We start from the raw sequence: 17,527 nt of genomic DNA, 5'->3' as shown, positions 1-17,527 counted from the left end.
AGAATTGTGTTGGTAATTTGATGGGAATTGCATTGAATCTGTAGATTGCTTTTGGTAAGATGGCCATTTTTACTATGTTAATCCTGCCAAGCCATGAGCATGGGAGCTCTTTCCATCTTCTGATATCTTCTTCTATTTGTTTCTTCAGAGACTGATAATTTTTTTTTTCATACAAGTCTTTGATTTGCTTGGTTAGAGATACACCAAGGTACTATTGTAGGTATTAATATTTAGTATTGATAATACCTTTTTGTTAATCAGGGGTTGTTCCTAAACCAACTGTATAACCAAATAACCACAGAGACTAGGATTTATTTAATTAACCTAGAGCACAATGCTGGGCAAACTACTCTATTCTAAACCTCCAAGTCTGCATAGTTTTCTACCATTCAGATTCATCCATTATACTTGCTTTTAGTGATATTTTAGGTCCGATTCATTTCTCCACATGGTTCTAAGACCTCTTCTGCAGATTCGCCTCCTCTCCTCTCCCATTCTCTTCCTCCTCCTCCCCTTTATAGACCAGGGTATCCCACCTTATCCTCTTCATTGCTAGGTATTGTGGCTGGTTGTTTTAATTGACAATAAAGAGAACAAATGGTGGCATGTTACACAAACTGGAGACAGGTAATGCTTAGGATAAGCATCACAATAAAATATCTGGATTGAAACCAGATAGTGAGATAGAGAAATCAGCATTTGAATGAACAAGGGTAAATTGTATACATTCCAAAAGAACATTATACCAACAAAGGTTCTTTATGTCCTTTGTGGCTATTGTGAAGGCTGTTGTTTCCCTAATTTCTTTCTCAGCCCTCTTGTCTTTGATATACAGGAGTTGATTTTGTACCCAGCCACTTTACTGAAGGTGTTTATCAGCTGTAGGAGTTACCTGGTATAATTTTTGAACTCACTCATGTATACTATCATATCATCTGCAAATAGTGATACATTAACTTCTTCCTTTCTGAACTGAATCCCCTTAATCTCCTCTAATTGTCTTATTGCTCTAACAAGGAATTCAAGTACTATGTCAAAGAGGTATGGAGAGAGTGGGCAGCCTTGCCTTGTGTCTGATTTCAGTGGGATTGCTTTAAGTTTCTCTCAGTTTAGTTTGATGTTGGCTCTAGGCTTGCTGTATATTGCCTTCACTATGTTTTGGTAACTGCCTTGTATCCTTGATCGCTCCAGGACTTTAAACATAAATGGATGTTGGATTTTGTCAAATGCTTTTTCAGCATCTAAGGAGATTATCATGTAGTCTTTTTCTTTCAGTTTGTTTATACGGTGGATTACATTGATAGATTTCCATATATGAAACAACCCCTACATACCTTGGGTGAAGCCTACTTGATCACAGTGGACGATATGTTTGATGTTTTTTTGGATTTAGTTTGCAAGTATTTTATTGAGTATTTTTGTATCAATGTTCATAAGGGAGATTGGCCTGAAATTCTCTTTCTTTGTTGGGTCTTTGTGAGGTTTACGTATCAAGGTGACTTTGGCTTCATAGAATGAGTTTGGTAATGTTCCTCCTGTTTCTATTTTGTGGAATATTTTGGAAAGTACTGGTGCTAGCTCTTCATTGAAAGTCTGGTAGAATTTTGTGCTGAAACCCTCCGGCCCTGGGCTTTTTTTTTTTTTTTTTTTTGCATGGGAGACTTTTGATGATATTGTCTATTTCCTTAGGGGATATAGGAATATTTAATTGATTTGTCTGATCTTAATTTAGCTTTGGCAGGTGGAATCAGTCAAGAATCTTGTCTATTTCTTTTAGATTTTCAAATTTTGTTAGCATATAGGCTTTTGAAGTAAGACCTAAGGATTGTTTTGATTTCCTCAGTGTCTGTTGTTATGTCTCTCTTTTCATTTCTGAGTTTGTTGATTTGGATGATGTCTCTCTGCCTTTTAGTTAGTTTGGCTATAGGTTTCTTTATCTTGTTGATTTTCTCAAAGAACCAGCTCTTGGTTTCATTGATTCTTTGAATTGTGTTCTTTGTTTCTAATTTATTTATTTCAGCCCTGAGTTTGATTATTTCTTGCCATCTAACCTCTTGGGTATATATGCTTCTTTTTTTTCTAAGGTTTTCAGCTGAGCCTTTATGTTGCTTGTATGATATGTTTCAAAATTCTTCTTAAAGGTACTTAGTGCTATAAATTTTCCTCTTAGCACTGCTTTCATTGTATCCCATAAGTTTGGGTAAGTTGTGCCTTCATTTTCATTGAATTCTAGGAAGTCTTTGATCTCTTTCTTTATTTCTTCACTGACCCAGCTATCATTGAGTAGCAAGTTGTTCAGTTTCCATGTGTGTGCAGCCTTTTTGCTATTTCTGTTTTCCTTGTGGTCCATGGTGATCAGATAGGATACAATGGATTATTTCAATCTTCTTGTATCTGTTCAGGCTTGCTTTGTGACCAACTATATGGTCTATTTTGGAAATGGTTCCATGAATATTGCGAAGGTAAATTCTTTTGTGTTTAGGTGAAAGGTTCTGTTGAAATATGTTAGATCCATTTGATTCATGACCTCTATCAGAGACATTGTTTCTTTGTTTAACTTCTATTTTGTTGACCTGTCCTTTGTTGAGAGTGGGGTGTTGAAGTCTCCCACTATTAATGTGTGGGGATCTATGTGTGGTTTCAGTTTTATTAATGTTTCTTTTACAAATGTGGGTGCCCTTGTATTTGAGGTATAGATGTTCAGAATTTTGATATTTTCTTGATGGAATTTTTCTTTAATGAATATGAAACAACCTTCCCCATCTCTTTTGTTTGTTTTTGGTTGAAAATCTATCTTATTAGATATTAGAGTGTCCACTCCTGCTTGCTTTTTGGGTCCTTTTGCTTGGAAAACTATCTTCCAGCCCTTTACTCTCAGGTAATATCTATCTTTGTGACCTAGGTGTGTTTCTTGTATGCAACAGATTGTTGGGTCTTGTTTACATATCCATTCTGTTAGTCTGTGTCTTTTTATTGGAGAATTGAGTCCATTGATGTTGATGGAGATTAATGACCAGTGCCTGTTAGATGCTTTGGTGTTGCTGTTGGTATTGGTAGTGTGTTTGTGTGTTTGGCTACTTTTAGTTTTTACTGTAGTGATGTTATTTATTTCCTGTGTTTTTCTGAATGTAGTTAGCTTTCCTGGGTCGTATTTTTCCTTCTAGTAGCTTCTGTAATGCTGGATTTGTGGGTTGGTATTGTTGAAATTTGTTTTTGTTGTTGAAAATCTTGTTTTTTCTGTCTATAAGGACTGAGAGTTTTGCTGGGTATAGTAGCCTGGGCTGACATTTGTGTTCTCTTAAGGTCTGCATGTTATCTGTCCAGGCATTTCTGGCTTTCATAGTCTGTGTTGAGAAGTCAGGTATGATTCTGATGGGTTTGCCATTATATGTTGCTTGGCTGTTTTCCCTTGAAGCTTTTAGTATTTTTTCTTTGTTCTGTATACTTACTTGTTTTGATTATTATGTGGCGGGAGGATTTTCTTTTCTGGTCTAATTTATTAGGTGTTCTGTATGCCTCTTGTGTTCTTATTGGCCTCTTCTTTCAGTTGGGGATATTTTTCTTTGTGATTTAGTTAAAAATATTTTCTGGGCCTTGGAGGAGGGAATATTCTTTTTCCTCTATTCCAATTGTTCTTAGGTTTTATCTTTTCATATTGTCTTGGCTTTCTTGGATGCCCTTGTCAGGAATTTTTTTAGATTTAACAGTTTCTTTGATGGAAACATTATTTTCTTCCATTGTGTCTACCACATGTGAGATTCTTTCTTCCATCTCTTGTAGTCTATTGGTTATGCTTACCTCTGTAGTTCCTGTTTTCTCCCCTAAGTTCTTCCTCTTCATGATTTCCTCCTTTTGTGTTTTCTTTATTTTTTTCAATTCTATCTTCAGATCTTGAACCGTTTTGTTGATTTCCTTCACCTGTCTGACTGTATTTTCCTTCAATTCCTTCAGCTGTTTGTTTGAACATTCCTCTGTTTCTTTTATTTCTTTCAGTGATTTAATTATTTCCTCTTTAAAGGTCACAAACTGTTTGGCTGCATCTTGACGTATTTCTTTACAGATGGCCACAGTTGGTTTGTCTTTATCTTCCTCTATATCGTCACAAATTGCCATAATCTGTTTGACTTTATCTTCCTCTAAATCTTATGCATTTTATTTGTTTCCTCTACTGTCCTCTTCATAAGCATAGATGTAAGGTCATCTACTTGAATTTCTTTTATGCTCGGGTATCCAGGGCTGCTTGCTCCTAGATAACTGGATTCTGGAGATGCTATATTGCTCTGTATTTTGTTGGTTGAACTTTTATTCTGGTCTCTACCCATGGGGCTATCTTAGGTTTTGGCTGCTAGTTTCTGTTGCTTTCCGGAATCTTGGGGTGAGGAGAATCATCTTGGCAGGAAGATGATTTTTGGGTATGATCACGAATGGCTGGTGTTTCTCAGTAATTGCCACAGCTCACCTCAGCCCTATAGACCTGAGTGGTAACTGTGGTCTTTGTTAGTCAGGGGGCTCCCCTCTCACCTGGAGAAGTCCTGGAGATAGCTGCCTTGCTACAGGTTTATTGTTCTGAATTTAGTGAGCTGCTGTTGTTATTCTTACACTGTTTTCTAGGCACAGCCTTCTTGAAGAACCTGGAGCTCCTCAGTTTGCTCAGTTTTGTTAGGGATAATTGGTTGCCACTTGGAGAGATATCTGGTGGCTGATCTCAGGGATCCCAGGCTTCTGTAGGTCTCAGGTTGGAGCCCTGTGCCCCAGTGCCCAAGTGGTAATCATTTGCAGGTGAGCACAGCTTTCATGCGTGCAGCAGGAGGCTAGAGCGTGTGGCCTGCGGGATCCCAGAAACTTGTCCAGAGCTGGGTGTCCTGAGGCCAGACCTGATGTTTCCCTCCCACACAGTGGGGTTTCCTCCCAACAGGGAGGCCCGGGTGTGGTGTTTTGGTCCACAGTTCTGTCTGGGGTGGTGCATAGAGCATGCAGGTGCAGGCAAATGGTGGCTCCAACTGGGAGACTGGGTGCCTGCAGGACCCGGGAACTTTTCCTGAGAACTTTTCTCTGTGTATTTTAGGGGTTCGGTTGAATGCTTTCAGTTTGGATTTGCTGTTTCCCTCCCTGTGGGGTTTTCTCCTGACAGGGAAACCTAGTCTCTGGTGCCCCAGTTCTGTCTGGGATGCTGAGTTGTGTGCACAGGTAGGTCTCTGGGCTTGTGGATGGGTGCTGGCCGGACCCTGGGATCTTTTCCAGAGATGACCTGGGTGACCTGAGGTTGGTCCTGTTTGCTTCCTTCCCTGTGGGTTTTTCTTGTGACTGGAAATCGCAGTCACTGTTGTTTTGGTGCCCACAGTTTAGCCTGGGAAGGTGATCGGGACATACAGACCCGCGGTTCTGGGCTGGTGACAGAGTGACTGCAGAGATCGGAAACTCTTCTTGGTTTTAGCTGGGTGACCTGAGAATGGATCCGATTGATTCCCACACCGTGGGGTTTCCTCTCACCTGGGAAAGAGCATCACTGGTGCTTTAGGGCCCAGGGTTTGGTTTCTTGTTCGCTGTGCCGACACTGCTGTCCTGCTCCTCAGACACAGTGTCCTTCCGGTGCCACCATCTTGAATCCTCTCTCTTTTTCCTTTTTAAAAGTTCATTTTAAAGTTAAATATTTCTCAAAAATATTTTATTTCTGTATTTTTGAACTATTTCAATTGTTTCTAAGTACTTTTTCATGCCTTTAAATTTTTTTCACAACATTGTATATATGTAATATAATAAGAAAATCAGCATTTTTGCTTAAGATGGACCCTTCAAAGGAGTAAAATGTCTTCAAATTTAGAGAGCCTATTTTTAATCAATATATATGTTAAAAGCATTGTTTAGAAAAATAAAAATATGTAAGTTTTATTTCTCAGAAAGCAATCAGCTATAATTTAGTTCATAAATTGCATTTATACCTCTCAATATTCATTTTATTTTAACCAGACAGGAATCCTAGTGGAGTGAGGGTAACACCAACCCACCCACAAAAACTCTGGCCCCAAATTTACCCTGTTTACAAGATATGCAGGGATAAAGACAGAGCAGAGATTGAGGGAATGCCCAACCAACGCCTAGCCCAACCTGAGACCCACTCAATGGGAGACAGCCAACCCCTGCCGCTGCTAATGATAGTGTGCTTTGCTCATAGACAGAACCTAGCATAGCTATCCTTTGAGAGGCTCCACCCAGCAGTGTATAGAAACAAATTCTGAGACTCACAGCCAATCATTGGATGAAGGTTAAGGATATAAGGACCTGGAGGTGACAGGAGCTCCACAAGAAGACCAACAGAGCCAACCAACTAGGGACTTTGGTGGGTGGGATGAGGGGTGGGGGAGTAACAGTTGGGGTGTTGGAGTTGAGGGTGAAGGGTGGGGAGTAGTGCTTGCGGAGACTGAAGCATCAACCAAAGACCATGCATGGACTAGACCTAGGGATCCTACACAGATTTAGCATATGATCAGCTTGGTCTTCATGTGAGTCCACTAAAAAAGCAGGAATGGGGGCTGTCTCTGTCATGGACTCTGTTGTACACTTTTCCACCACTTATCTCCTGGTGGGACTGCCTCCCCAGGCCACAGTGGAAGAAGATGTACTCGGTCTTGATGCAACTTTATGTGCTGGGATTGGTTGATGGGGTGGGGGGCTCTCCTTTTCTGAGGAATAGGGAAGGGGTGTAGGGGGAGGAAGAAGAGAGAGGACTGTGGTCAGAATGTAAATAAATAAAGAAAAACTGAGAAAAATAAATAAATAAATAAATAAATAAATAAATAAAATATGAAAGTAGGCTGACAGAAAGTTGTCAGCATGTAAAATAAATTCCAGTGGTGATTTTTTTTTCAGAAAGACTATTAATACATTTTTCTTGATACACAGATACACACTGTTGGTTGTAAGCTAAGTGCCTCTTGAGGGGTTAAGAAGTTTTTATTTCCATGTTATTTAAAGAAGCAAAAGCTGACTTCATTTGAAAGTTTAAATAATGATTCTCATATATATTACAAGGTCAAATTTAGAAGTAGAATGAGTATCATGCCCTGAATACTGTTCAGCACACAGCAGAGAATAAAAGAGATAAGTTCCTGAATAAGATTAAGAAAAAAAATAAATCTCCATTGTGACTTGAAAATCTACCTTCTTGAAAATGTCTCAAAAATCCATTGAAAGTGAAGAAAGGAAATTTCACTTCATGGGTAAATAAAAGGAATTGCATATGGCCAGTAAAACATTATATAAATGTATGCGACCATCAGCTCTCAGCCTAAAATAAGAGATTGAAGAACACACTGAGAAAACATTTTATCAATAATAAATGTCATTAGGAGTCATTTTATTGCTTACTTTATTGTTTGTTTTGATTTTTTAGGACAGGAGTATTTGATTCTACCCTAAGTTCCTGGTCTATTTAGTGTCAGGGTTTTGGTTACCCAGGCACTGTTGGGTATGGGTTTCATTTCATGATACTTCCATAAGTCAAGTTAGGTATTGGTTGGTTACTCCCACAAAGTTTGTTTCACCGTTTCCCTACATCTTGTAGACAGGACACCATCATCGACCCAAGGCTTTGTGGCTGGGTTGTTACTTATATTTCTCTCTTGGCATTATAAAGGGTACCTCCCTGTACGAAAGACTGGAACTTTACATGGGTAAAGGCTCTTTATAGGCACTGCTTCAACTTCTCCATGCTTAATGCATTGTGTAGGTGTTCTCTTTAGCAATGGGACCTTGCCATCAGTTTGTGTAGAGCAGCCTATAATCTTGGCAACAGCCTGTATTGTTTGGGCATTTCCATGAACAGCTTTGGCACACAACTCTAGATGTAACCCAAACCCAGTACTTGCAGCTTTCTTTGGTGGCAGGAGAAGGCCAGTTTAAACTCTGTCTTCCTCATTATTTGGGGGTTTCATTTAGATCACCTTAACATATTTTAGGAGGCTTCTGCTGTGCTAAGGTACTGTATCAAGGTATGTTGACTTCTTCCTTTCCATTTGTATCCATGTAATCTCCTGCAGTTGTCTTGTTGAGCTAAGAATTCAAGTACTTCTCCTCCTCCTCCTCCTCCTCCTCCTCCTCCTCCTCCTCCTCCTCCTCCTCTTCCTCCTTCTTCTGGGCTGGATTTGCATAAATTTAGTTTTATGGAATTTCTTATTTTTTCCATCTCTTGTGATTGAAACATTTGCTGGGTATAGTAGTCTGGGCTGGCATCTGTGGTCTTATAGAATCTGTATAACATTTGTCCAGGCCCTTCTGGCTTTTAGTGTTCCCATTGAGCAGTCAGGTGTTAGTCTAACAGGACTTCTTTTTACATGTTACTTGGTCATTTTCCCTTGCAGCTTTTAATATTCTTTCCTGGTTCTGTATGTTTAGTGTTTTGATTATAATGTGCCAAGAGAAATTTATTTATTTATTTTGGTCTTGACTATTTGATGTTCTAAATTCTCCTTGTATCTTGTTACCTCCTTGTTTAGGTTAGGGAAATTTTCTTCTATCATTTTTGTTCAAGATATTTACTGTGCCTTTGATCTGGGTTTCTTCTCCTTTATATATTTTTAATTATTCACAAATTTGGTCTTTTCATACTGTCCTAGATTTCCTGAATTTTGTTTGGCTGGATGCTTTTGGATTTAACCATTTCTTTGAGGTCCTGATTTCTTCTTTTTTGTGCTCAGTGCCTGGGATTTGACCATCTTTTGTATTCTATTAGTGGAGCTTGCCTTTGAAATTCTTGATTAAATTCCTAAAGTTTTCTCTGCCAGATTTCCTTTTATTTGGGTTTTCTTTATTAATTTTATTTCTGCTTTCAGGTCTTGAACTATTTTACTCATTTCCTTTTACTACTTGTGTTTTCATAGATTTCCTTAAGGAATTCATTCATTTCCTCTTTAAGGACATCTATCATACACATAAAGAAAACTTTATATTGTAATTAATTAATTAATTTATTTACTCATTCACATTGCATCTCAATTGCAGCCCTCTCTCTCCTCCCAGTCCTGCCCTCTCACTTACTCCATCACTCCTCCCTTATTCTTCAGATAAAGGGAGTCCCCTCTACCCACCCACCCCAAGCTCATTAAACTGCATCAGGACTGAGTGTGTCCTCTTTCCCTGTGGCCATGGGAGTGAAAGCAGGCAACAAAATCGATTTCAGAGTCAACTCCAGCTCCCTGTGCTAAAGAACCCACATAAAGCCTGAGCTGCCCAAAAAAAATAGTCCAGTAAAAAAGAAAATTGCCAATGCTTGTTTTAACCACAAAATAACTTAATTATATTATTTAAATAATTTCAATAAATGTACCAATTATATGTAAGAATCACTAGAACCTGTGGTGTCTTTGTAAAATTGAAATGTAGAAGAAGCATCCCAAATGAATTAACATGTTGACAGTGCCCTAACAAGACTGATGTGGGTTTAAATGTCTTACTTAATATGAACAATCACATGCACTACATGACTGAAGTGAAATGTAATATTCCTAAAACAATATAATTAATAATAAATAAAACATTTCACCCTGTTTGAGAATTTCAACTTATGGTAATTAAAACTGAATCAAATTGAAAAAAAAAAAAGAATTTGCTTTAAGATGTTTTCTTGTGCTTGCACTATGTTGCAATATTCAGGGCCTGCTGTGGTAAGGTTGCTGGGCTCTCGTGGAGATAGATTGTCTTGGCTGTTATTGATTATGCTTTCACTCTGGCAGCTAGGTATCTGGAATTGGGAAGTTTGCAATTCTAGATGCTAATATCTGGTTTGTCTTTGTTGGGTGGCTGTTTTGCTTGCTGGTTTATGTTTCTTAGGAAGGTGTTGTGGCTTTCTGTTGCCTGGAAGGAAATTATTAGGTTGCTGATACTTGTGGGTACTGATGATTCCAGGTAAACATATTTCTGGGTATTGAGAGCTGACAGGAATGAAGATGGGGCTGGTGGGTCCACAGTAGGAAGGAAAGCAGGGTGTCCCATCAGAATCTGCTTAGTGCCCTGGGAATTGGGGCAGAGAGTAAGAAGATGCCAAATCAGGTGGTCCTGCTATAAATCTGGGAAAAGACTAAGTGATTGGATATGGAAGAATGGAGGAAGAGATGAAGATCTGCAGTTAACCTACATGCTTTCTTTGCTAGAGTCATGTAAAAACTTTTGCAGATACATGTTGCTTCAAATAGATCCTCTCTATCATAATGCAGGTTTCAACAGTACTGGCCAACATGGTACATCTTCAGACCAAAAAGACGGAACCTGCTCTGTTTTATTTTTAAACACAAATTTGAATTACATACAAAATTATAGAAGTCAAGATATTTCATTAATAAATACAATTTTATTTTGCTTATATTTACCTTTATTTCCCTGTCACCGTGTTTCCTTAAAACCTTTCTCAAAACAATTACATATAATGTTTATTGCTAAATAGAATTTCATCAGACACATGTAACATATATATTTTTTTAATTCATTCATCTGTTGGTGTTCATTCAGGTTGAGTCTATTTCTTGGATATTGTTATAGTCCTACAGTAAAAATGGATGCATGGATACCTTTCCTAGATGATGACTTGTGTTCTGTTGAGTGTATATCCAGGAATTATATGGAAGTTTTGTTTTTAGGTTTGTAAGAAACCTCCATAATGTTTTTCCTAGTGGTCACTAGTTTACATTTGTAAATAAATTCCTTCTTTTGCCATCTCTTCATTAACAACAGCTTTTTTATTTTTTTCCTCGATGAGTGCTATTCTGATGTGTATGGAAAAGATCTATTTTCAAATTGCATTTTTTCTGAGGGTTAAGGATGTTGAAAATTTTTGAATATATTTATAGAGCAACTATATTTCTTTTTTTTCATCTCTGAAGTTTTTAAAAATTTATTACAATTTATTCACTTTGTATGCCTGCTGCAGCCCTCTCCAGCATCTCCTCCTGGTCCCACCCACTTTCCCTTTTCTCCCTGTATGCCTTTTCCCTAGTCCCCTGAGAGGGGAGGACCTCCTCACCTTCTATCTGACCCTACCTTATCAGGCTTCAACAAGGCTGACTGCATCATCTTCCTCTGTGGCCTGGAAAGGCTGTACCATAGAGGGGGAGGTGACCAGGGAGCCTGCCACTGAGTTCTTGTCAGAGACAGCCTCTGTACCTCTTACTAGGGAACCCACTTGGAAACTGAGCAGCCTATGGGCTTCCTCTGAATATGGGGTCTAGATCCTTTTCATGCAAGGTCCTTAGTTGGAGTATTGGTTTCTGCAGACCCCCTGGGCCCAGGCATTTTGGCTCTGTTGTTCTCCTTGTGGAGGTCCTGTCCCTCCAGGTCTTTCTATCTCCCTCTTTTTCCATAAGGTTTCCATCACTCTGCCCAAAGTTTGGCTATGAGTATCAGTACCTCCTTCCATACCCTGGTGGGCAGAGTCTTTCAGAGGTCCTCAGTGGAAGGCTCCTGTCCTGTTCCTTCTCTTCTATTTCTGATGTCTATCCTGTTTGACCTTCTGAGTGAGGTTTCAGCCTCTTCCCTTAGGTCCTCCTAGTTGTTTAGCTTCTTTAGGAATGTAGATTTGAGTATATTTATAGTATGTTTATCCTATCTTATATGTCTAATATCCACTTATGAGTGAACATATGCCATGTGTCTTTCTTCTTCTGGGTTACCTCACTCAGAATGATCTTTTCTTTTTTTTAAAAAAAAATTTATTAATTACAGTTTATTCACTTTGAATCTCACCTGTAACTCCCTCCCTCTTCTTCTCCCAATTTTACCCTCTCTACCTCTTCTCCACCCATGCCCCTCCCCAATTCCACTTATAGGGGAGGTTCTCCTTCCCTTCCTTCTGATCCTAGTCTATCAGGTCTCATCAGGAGTGGCTGAATTATCTTCCTTTGAGGCCTGGTAAGGTTGCTCCCCTCTCAGGGGGAGGTGATAAAAGAGCAGGCCAATCAGTTCATGTCAGAGACAATCCCTGTTTCTATTACTACAGAACCCACTTGGACACTGAACTGCCATGGGTTACATCTGAGCAGGGGTTCTAGGTTATCTCCATGAATGGTTCTTGGTTGGAGTATCAGTCTCAGAAAAGACCCCTGGGCCCAGAAATTTGTTTCTGTTGCTCTCCTTGTGGAACTCATATCTTTTCCAGGTCCCACTATCTCTTACTTCCTTCATAAGATTCTCTGTACTCTGCCCAAAGTTTGACTATAAGTCTCAGCATCTGCTTTGATAGTCAGCAAGGCAGTCTTTCAGAGGCCTTCTGTGGTAGGCTCCTGTTCTATTCCCTGTTTTCTCCCTCTGCTGATGTCCATTCTCTTTGTCTTTCTGAATGAGGATTTAGCATGTTACCCAGAGTCCTCCTTCTTTATTAGCTTCTTTAGTTGGACAGATTTTAGTATGTTTATCCTATATTGTATGTCTAATACCCACTTATGTGTGAGTGTCTTTCTGCTTCTGGGATACTTCACTCAGGATGATCTTTTCTAGTTTCCACCATTTACCTGCAATTTTCATAATTTCCTTGTTTTTATTTGCTGAGTAGTATTCCATTGAGTAATAGCCAGAACCTGGAAACAACCCTGATGTTCCTCAACTAAAGCATGGATACAGAAATTGTGGTACATGTACACAATGGAATACTACTAGATTCTACCATTTGCCTGCAAATTTCATGATTTCTTTGTTTTTAACTGTTGAGTAGTATTACATTATGTAAATGTACCACAATTTCTGTATTCATTCCTCCATTGAGGGACATCTGGTTTGTTTCCAGCTCCTGGATATTACAAATAAAGCTTCTATGAACATGGTTGAGCAAATGTCCTTGTTGTGTACTTGACCATCTTTTGGATATATGCCTAGGAGTGGTATAGCTGGGTCTTGATGTAACACTATTCCTATTTGTCTCAGAAAGCACCAGACTGATTTCCGAAGTGGTTGTACAAGTTTACATTCCTACCAGCAATGGAGGAAGGTTCCCTTTTCTCCACATCCTCTCCAGCATGTGTTGTCACTTGAGTTTTTGAACTTAGCCATTCTGATGGGTGTAAGGTGAAATCTCAGGGTCATTTTGATTTGCATTTCCCTGATGACTAAGAATGTTCAGCATTTCTTTAAGTGTTTCTCTGCCATTCGATGTTCCTCTATTGAGAATTCTCTGTTTAACTCTGTACCCCATTTTTAAAATTGGATTACTTGATATGTTGCTGTTTAACTTCTTAAGTTCTTCATATATACTGGATATTGGCCCTCTGTCAGATACAGGGTTGGTGAAGATCCTTTTCCAGTCTGTAGGCTGTCGTTTACTCTATCCCTGATTTCAAGCTGTACTATAGAGCAACAGTTATAAAATCTGCATGGTACTGGCATAGAAACAGAATAGTGGATCAATGGAATTGAATAGAAGACCCAGAAATAAACCCACACACTTATGGACATCTGATTTTTGACAAAGATGCCAAAACCATACAATGGAAAAAAGACAGCATCTTCAACAAATGGTGCTGTACTAACAGGATGTCTACATGTAGAAAAATTCAAATAGATCCATACTTATCACCCTGCTCAAAACTAAAATCCAAGTGGATCAAAGACCTCAACATAAAACCAGACACATTAAATCGGCTAGAAAAAAAGTGGGGAATACCCTAGAACTCATTGGTACAGGAGAAAACTTCCTCAACAGAACTTCAACAGCACAGGCTCTAAGATCAACAATCAATAAATGGGACCTCATGAAACTGAGAAGCTTCTGTAAAGCAAAAGACACTGTCATCAGAACTATATTTCTTTTGAGAAGTATTTATTCCATTCCTTTACCCAATTTTGAAGAGATCAGTTTACAGTATTTAAATTCTCAAGTTCTTTATGTATTCTGTATGCAAGAAGTATATTTAGCAAAGATTTGTTCACCTTCTGTAGGATTTCACAATGTTCATTATTTTTCTTGCTATGTAGGAGCTTTTCTACTCTGGTTTTATTAGCTAGATTTATACCTGAAAAGCTCTTGATTTACAAGGGTCCTTATTAAAGTTGGCTACCTTAAGTATTGCCTGTTGCTGTATCACCACATGTAAGCACCTTTAGAAGCACTCTGTTTCCTTTAGTTATTATTAGGAGATTAGGAAACTTTACTATGCCTGAAAACAGTTATGCAAATTATAACAAATAGAATAATTTTAAAGATATATTTTCAAAATGAATCCTGGTAGGTTATTAAAATTTGTTTTTAGTTGAATAAGAGTATTCCAAGGAGAAAAATAACCTGTTCTTGCATTTTGAAAATGCAGCTGATGCTGCTGATAAGATATGACATACAGAAAAAGAGGTGTTTTAAAAATTGGGTGAAATTGCTGTATATGTTCTCATTGCCGTTTCCTTTCTTCTTTCTAGAGATAAAAATGAAGCTCTAATTTGAAGATATGTATTGCAAGATATTCACATTTTGATTAGGGATAAGAGGCTTTTTCAACAGCTGTGATAAATGACTGAGTTACAGTTCCAACATCCTTGAATTCATTTTAATGCACATACCCTAAATTTATAATTTTAAAGATAAGATTGTTTTAGTGGTATTGGTAAGCCTGTTTGCTTGAGCTACGTAAACTCCTCTTGACAGTTTAATAAAATGTATACTTGCAAAGTTAGAATTTATCTCCTAAGAGAAAAGCAGTTTTGCAGTTGACTTCCACTATTACTGGATGGAAGTAAAGACAGGACTTCTACAAACACTGCTTCCTGAAAAGTTCTGATAACAGCCCCTCTGGGTCCACTCACTTTACAGTGCCATACAATGGCAGGCTTGTGAAGTGCTCAGTGAAGGAAAACACTGTCAAGAAATGCAAGCCCTTCACATAGCTCTGTCTCACAGACATAATGTAACATAGTTGGTAGCAATCAGAGTTAACTTTGGCTCCCCTTGCTCCATAAACAGGTACCCTTTTGGAGGCATCTATTGTTTCAGTAGTCTGGTAGACTGAGTTACACATCTATCTCTTCAGAGTATGTCTATTCCTGCCATGCCTGTCTCAATTTCCAACTTTCTGTTTTAACACCTCAATCTTGATTCAGATTGTCTGTCTGCAACAAACATAATAAAGTGAATGCAAATAGGGAGCAAGGTTAGAACACAGTAAAAGTGGCTCTTCATAAGAGACATTTTTTTTCATAACTTCTTGGTTTTTAGTTACTTTTGGAATGGTTCTGACAAGCAACTCTGTCCTGCAGTTTTGTAATGAAGTCTCGTCATGAAGCTTGTGTAAACCTCCTGTTTCAGCAACCTGAGTGCTAGAATCATAGGCAGCTTCTGTCATGTCCAGTGTGACTTTATTACAGTTGCAAGAACTTCTCTTGTCTCTTAGCAATATTCCTTGAAGGTATTGCCGATTTTCCAGTATTTTTGTTTGTTTGTTCTCCACTCCCTCATACCCGGAAAATATTCCTCCTGGTTGTCTAATGTGTTCCCACATTGGAATGTAAGTAACAGATGTCAAGGAGTTAGTGCCAGTAAATCTCGTAAGCCCACTTTAAGCCATGGAGGTATAGAAGAAGTACATCTTAGGCCAGGCGTATATGAAGTTTATTCTGCTTGTCCTATGTGTAATTGCTACAAATATCTCAAATAGAAATATTAATAGAAAGTGTATTTTAAGAGTTTACCAAAGCACAACTATAATCTAATAGACAGAATTTAGCTATAAAGTTTTCCTAAAACTTAACTCACAAGAGTAAAACTAGTTTGAAGATTAAGTAATTGAATAAAAATCTGGTAAAATTCAGATTAGCCTAGATTCTAAGAATGATGAATTAACATTGTTTCACCCTATCTGTTTATTGATACAATAAAATCATCTGGAAGTGGCCATGAAATCCTTTTTTGTCAGTGTCATTAAGTTGATCATGTTTTTCTCCTCACAGAGAATTATATAAGTACTGACAATTTATTTTTTAAATATGCATTTATTGCTTCTCTTGCCAGGTATCCTCACTAGAGTGACATCATCTTTAAACCCTGCACAGCAATCCCTGACTCACTGAAGGGATACCCAGGGAAGGCAGGGCAACTACTTTTTTAGGATCATCCAACTTTTGGATGATTACCCAAAATGCTTCATTGTAGGGGCAGACAATGTGGGCTTCAAGCCGATGAATCAGATCCACACGTCCCTCCGTGGGAAGGCCGTGGTGCTGATGGGCAAGAACACCATGATGCGAAAGGCCATCAGGGGCCACCTGGAAAACAACCCAGCTCTGGAGAAACTGCCGCCTCACGTCCTGGTGAAAGTGGGCTTTGTGCTCACCAAGGAGGACCTCACTGAGATTAGGGACATGCTGCTGCTGGTCAATACAGTGCCGGCTGCTGCTCGAGCTGGTGCCATCGCCCCGTGTGAGGTCACTGTGCCAGCACCTTGTTCTTCCAGGCTTTGGACATTACTTCTAAAACATCCAGAGGAACCACTGACATTCTGAGTGATGTGCAGCTGATAGAAACTGGAGACAAAGTGGGAGCCAGCAAGGCCACGCTGATGAACATGCTGAACATTTCCCCTTCTCCTCAGGGTCTGACCATCCAACAAGTGTTTGACGACATCAACGAGCAGACTCTGCACTCCTGTTTTCGAGAGGACGTCTGGAATGTTGCCAGTGTTTGTCTGCACATTGGTTACTCGACTGTTGCCTCCGTGCCACACTCTATCATTAATGGATACAAGCGGGTCCTGGCCTTGTCTGTGGAGACTGACTTCACCTCCCCAACTTGCTGAAAGGGTCAAGGCCTTCTTGGCTGATCCACCTGCATTTTTGGCTGCTAACCCTGTGGCTGTGGCCACCACTGCTGGTCCTGCTGCCCCAGCCCCAGCAGAGGCTGAAGCTAAGAAAGAGGAACCAGAGGAGGATATGGGAGTTGGTCTCTTTAACTAATCACCTCCCAAAGCAACCAGTTCAGCCACCTTACTTTGAAAAACATGAAAATAAATGTTTACTTATCTTTAAAAAAAACTGCATTTATTTTAAATGTATGTGTTTTTCCAGGGTGTGTGTATGTGTGTGTGTGTGTATAGTGTGGGGGTGGAGAAGAGTCAGGGAAGGTGGATAAAGAGATAGAAGAAAGCACAAAAAGAAACAAGAGTGAGGTAGATGTCTGAATGGAAAATGCACTGCTGTATTTTGTAGATTTTACCACCCAGTGTCATCTCTGCCTTTTCCCATGGGTTCTGCTTTCAAGTGACATTATGAATAATTTCGTTATTGTCAAATAAATATTTACAGATGTTTCTTTATTCTTTTTTTCTTTCTTTCTTTCTTTCTTTCTTTCTTTCTTTCTTTCTTTCTTTCTTTCTTTCTTTCTTTCTTTCTTAATTTCGAGGCAGGGTTTCTCTGTGGAGCATTGGTGTCTTTGTAGACCAGGCTGGTTTCGAACTCACAGAGATAAGCCTGCCTCTGCCTCCTGGAGTACTGGGATTATGGGGGTGTGCCACTGCACCCAACTTCCAGATGTTTCTTACTTAACTGCATTTTCCAAGGTCAAGACTTATGT

At 39.0% G+C, this 17,527-nt stretch overlaps 1 protein-coding gene across 1 annotated transcript in view; it reads left to right on the top strand.

Annotated features, from left to right (window-relative positions):
- LOC129676971 (60S acidic ribosomal protein P0-like) overlaps positions 1-16,911 on the top strand; it is a 180,927-nt gene extending 164,016 nt beyond the window's left edge. Inside the window, 3 exon segments of the mRNA XM_055607520.1 lie at positions 16,032-16,393; positions 16,396-16,745; positions 16,747-16,911. Coding sequence (XP_055463495.1) covers positions 16,032-16,393; positions 16,396-16,745; positions 16,747-16,911 — 877 coding nt within the window.
- The last annotated feature ends 616 nt before the right edge of the window (positions 16,912-17,527 follow it).

This window comes from Psammomys obesus, unplaced genomic scaffold, assembly GCF_907164565.1.
Source record: "Psammomys obesus unplaced genomic scaffold, mPsaObe1.curated_primary_1811, whole genome shotgun sequence".
Taxonomy (NCBI): domain Eukaryota; kingdom Metazoa; phylum Chordata; class Mammalia; order Rodentia; family Muridae; genus Psammomys; species Psammomys obesus.
This window is presented reverse-complemented; position numbering and strand designations above follow the sequence as displayed.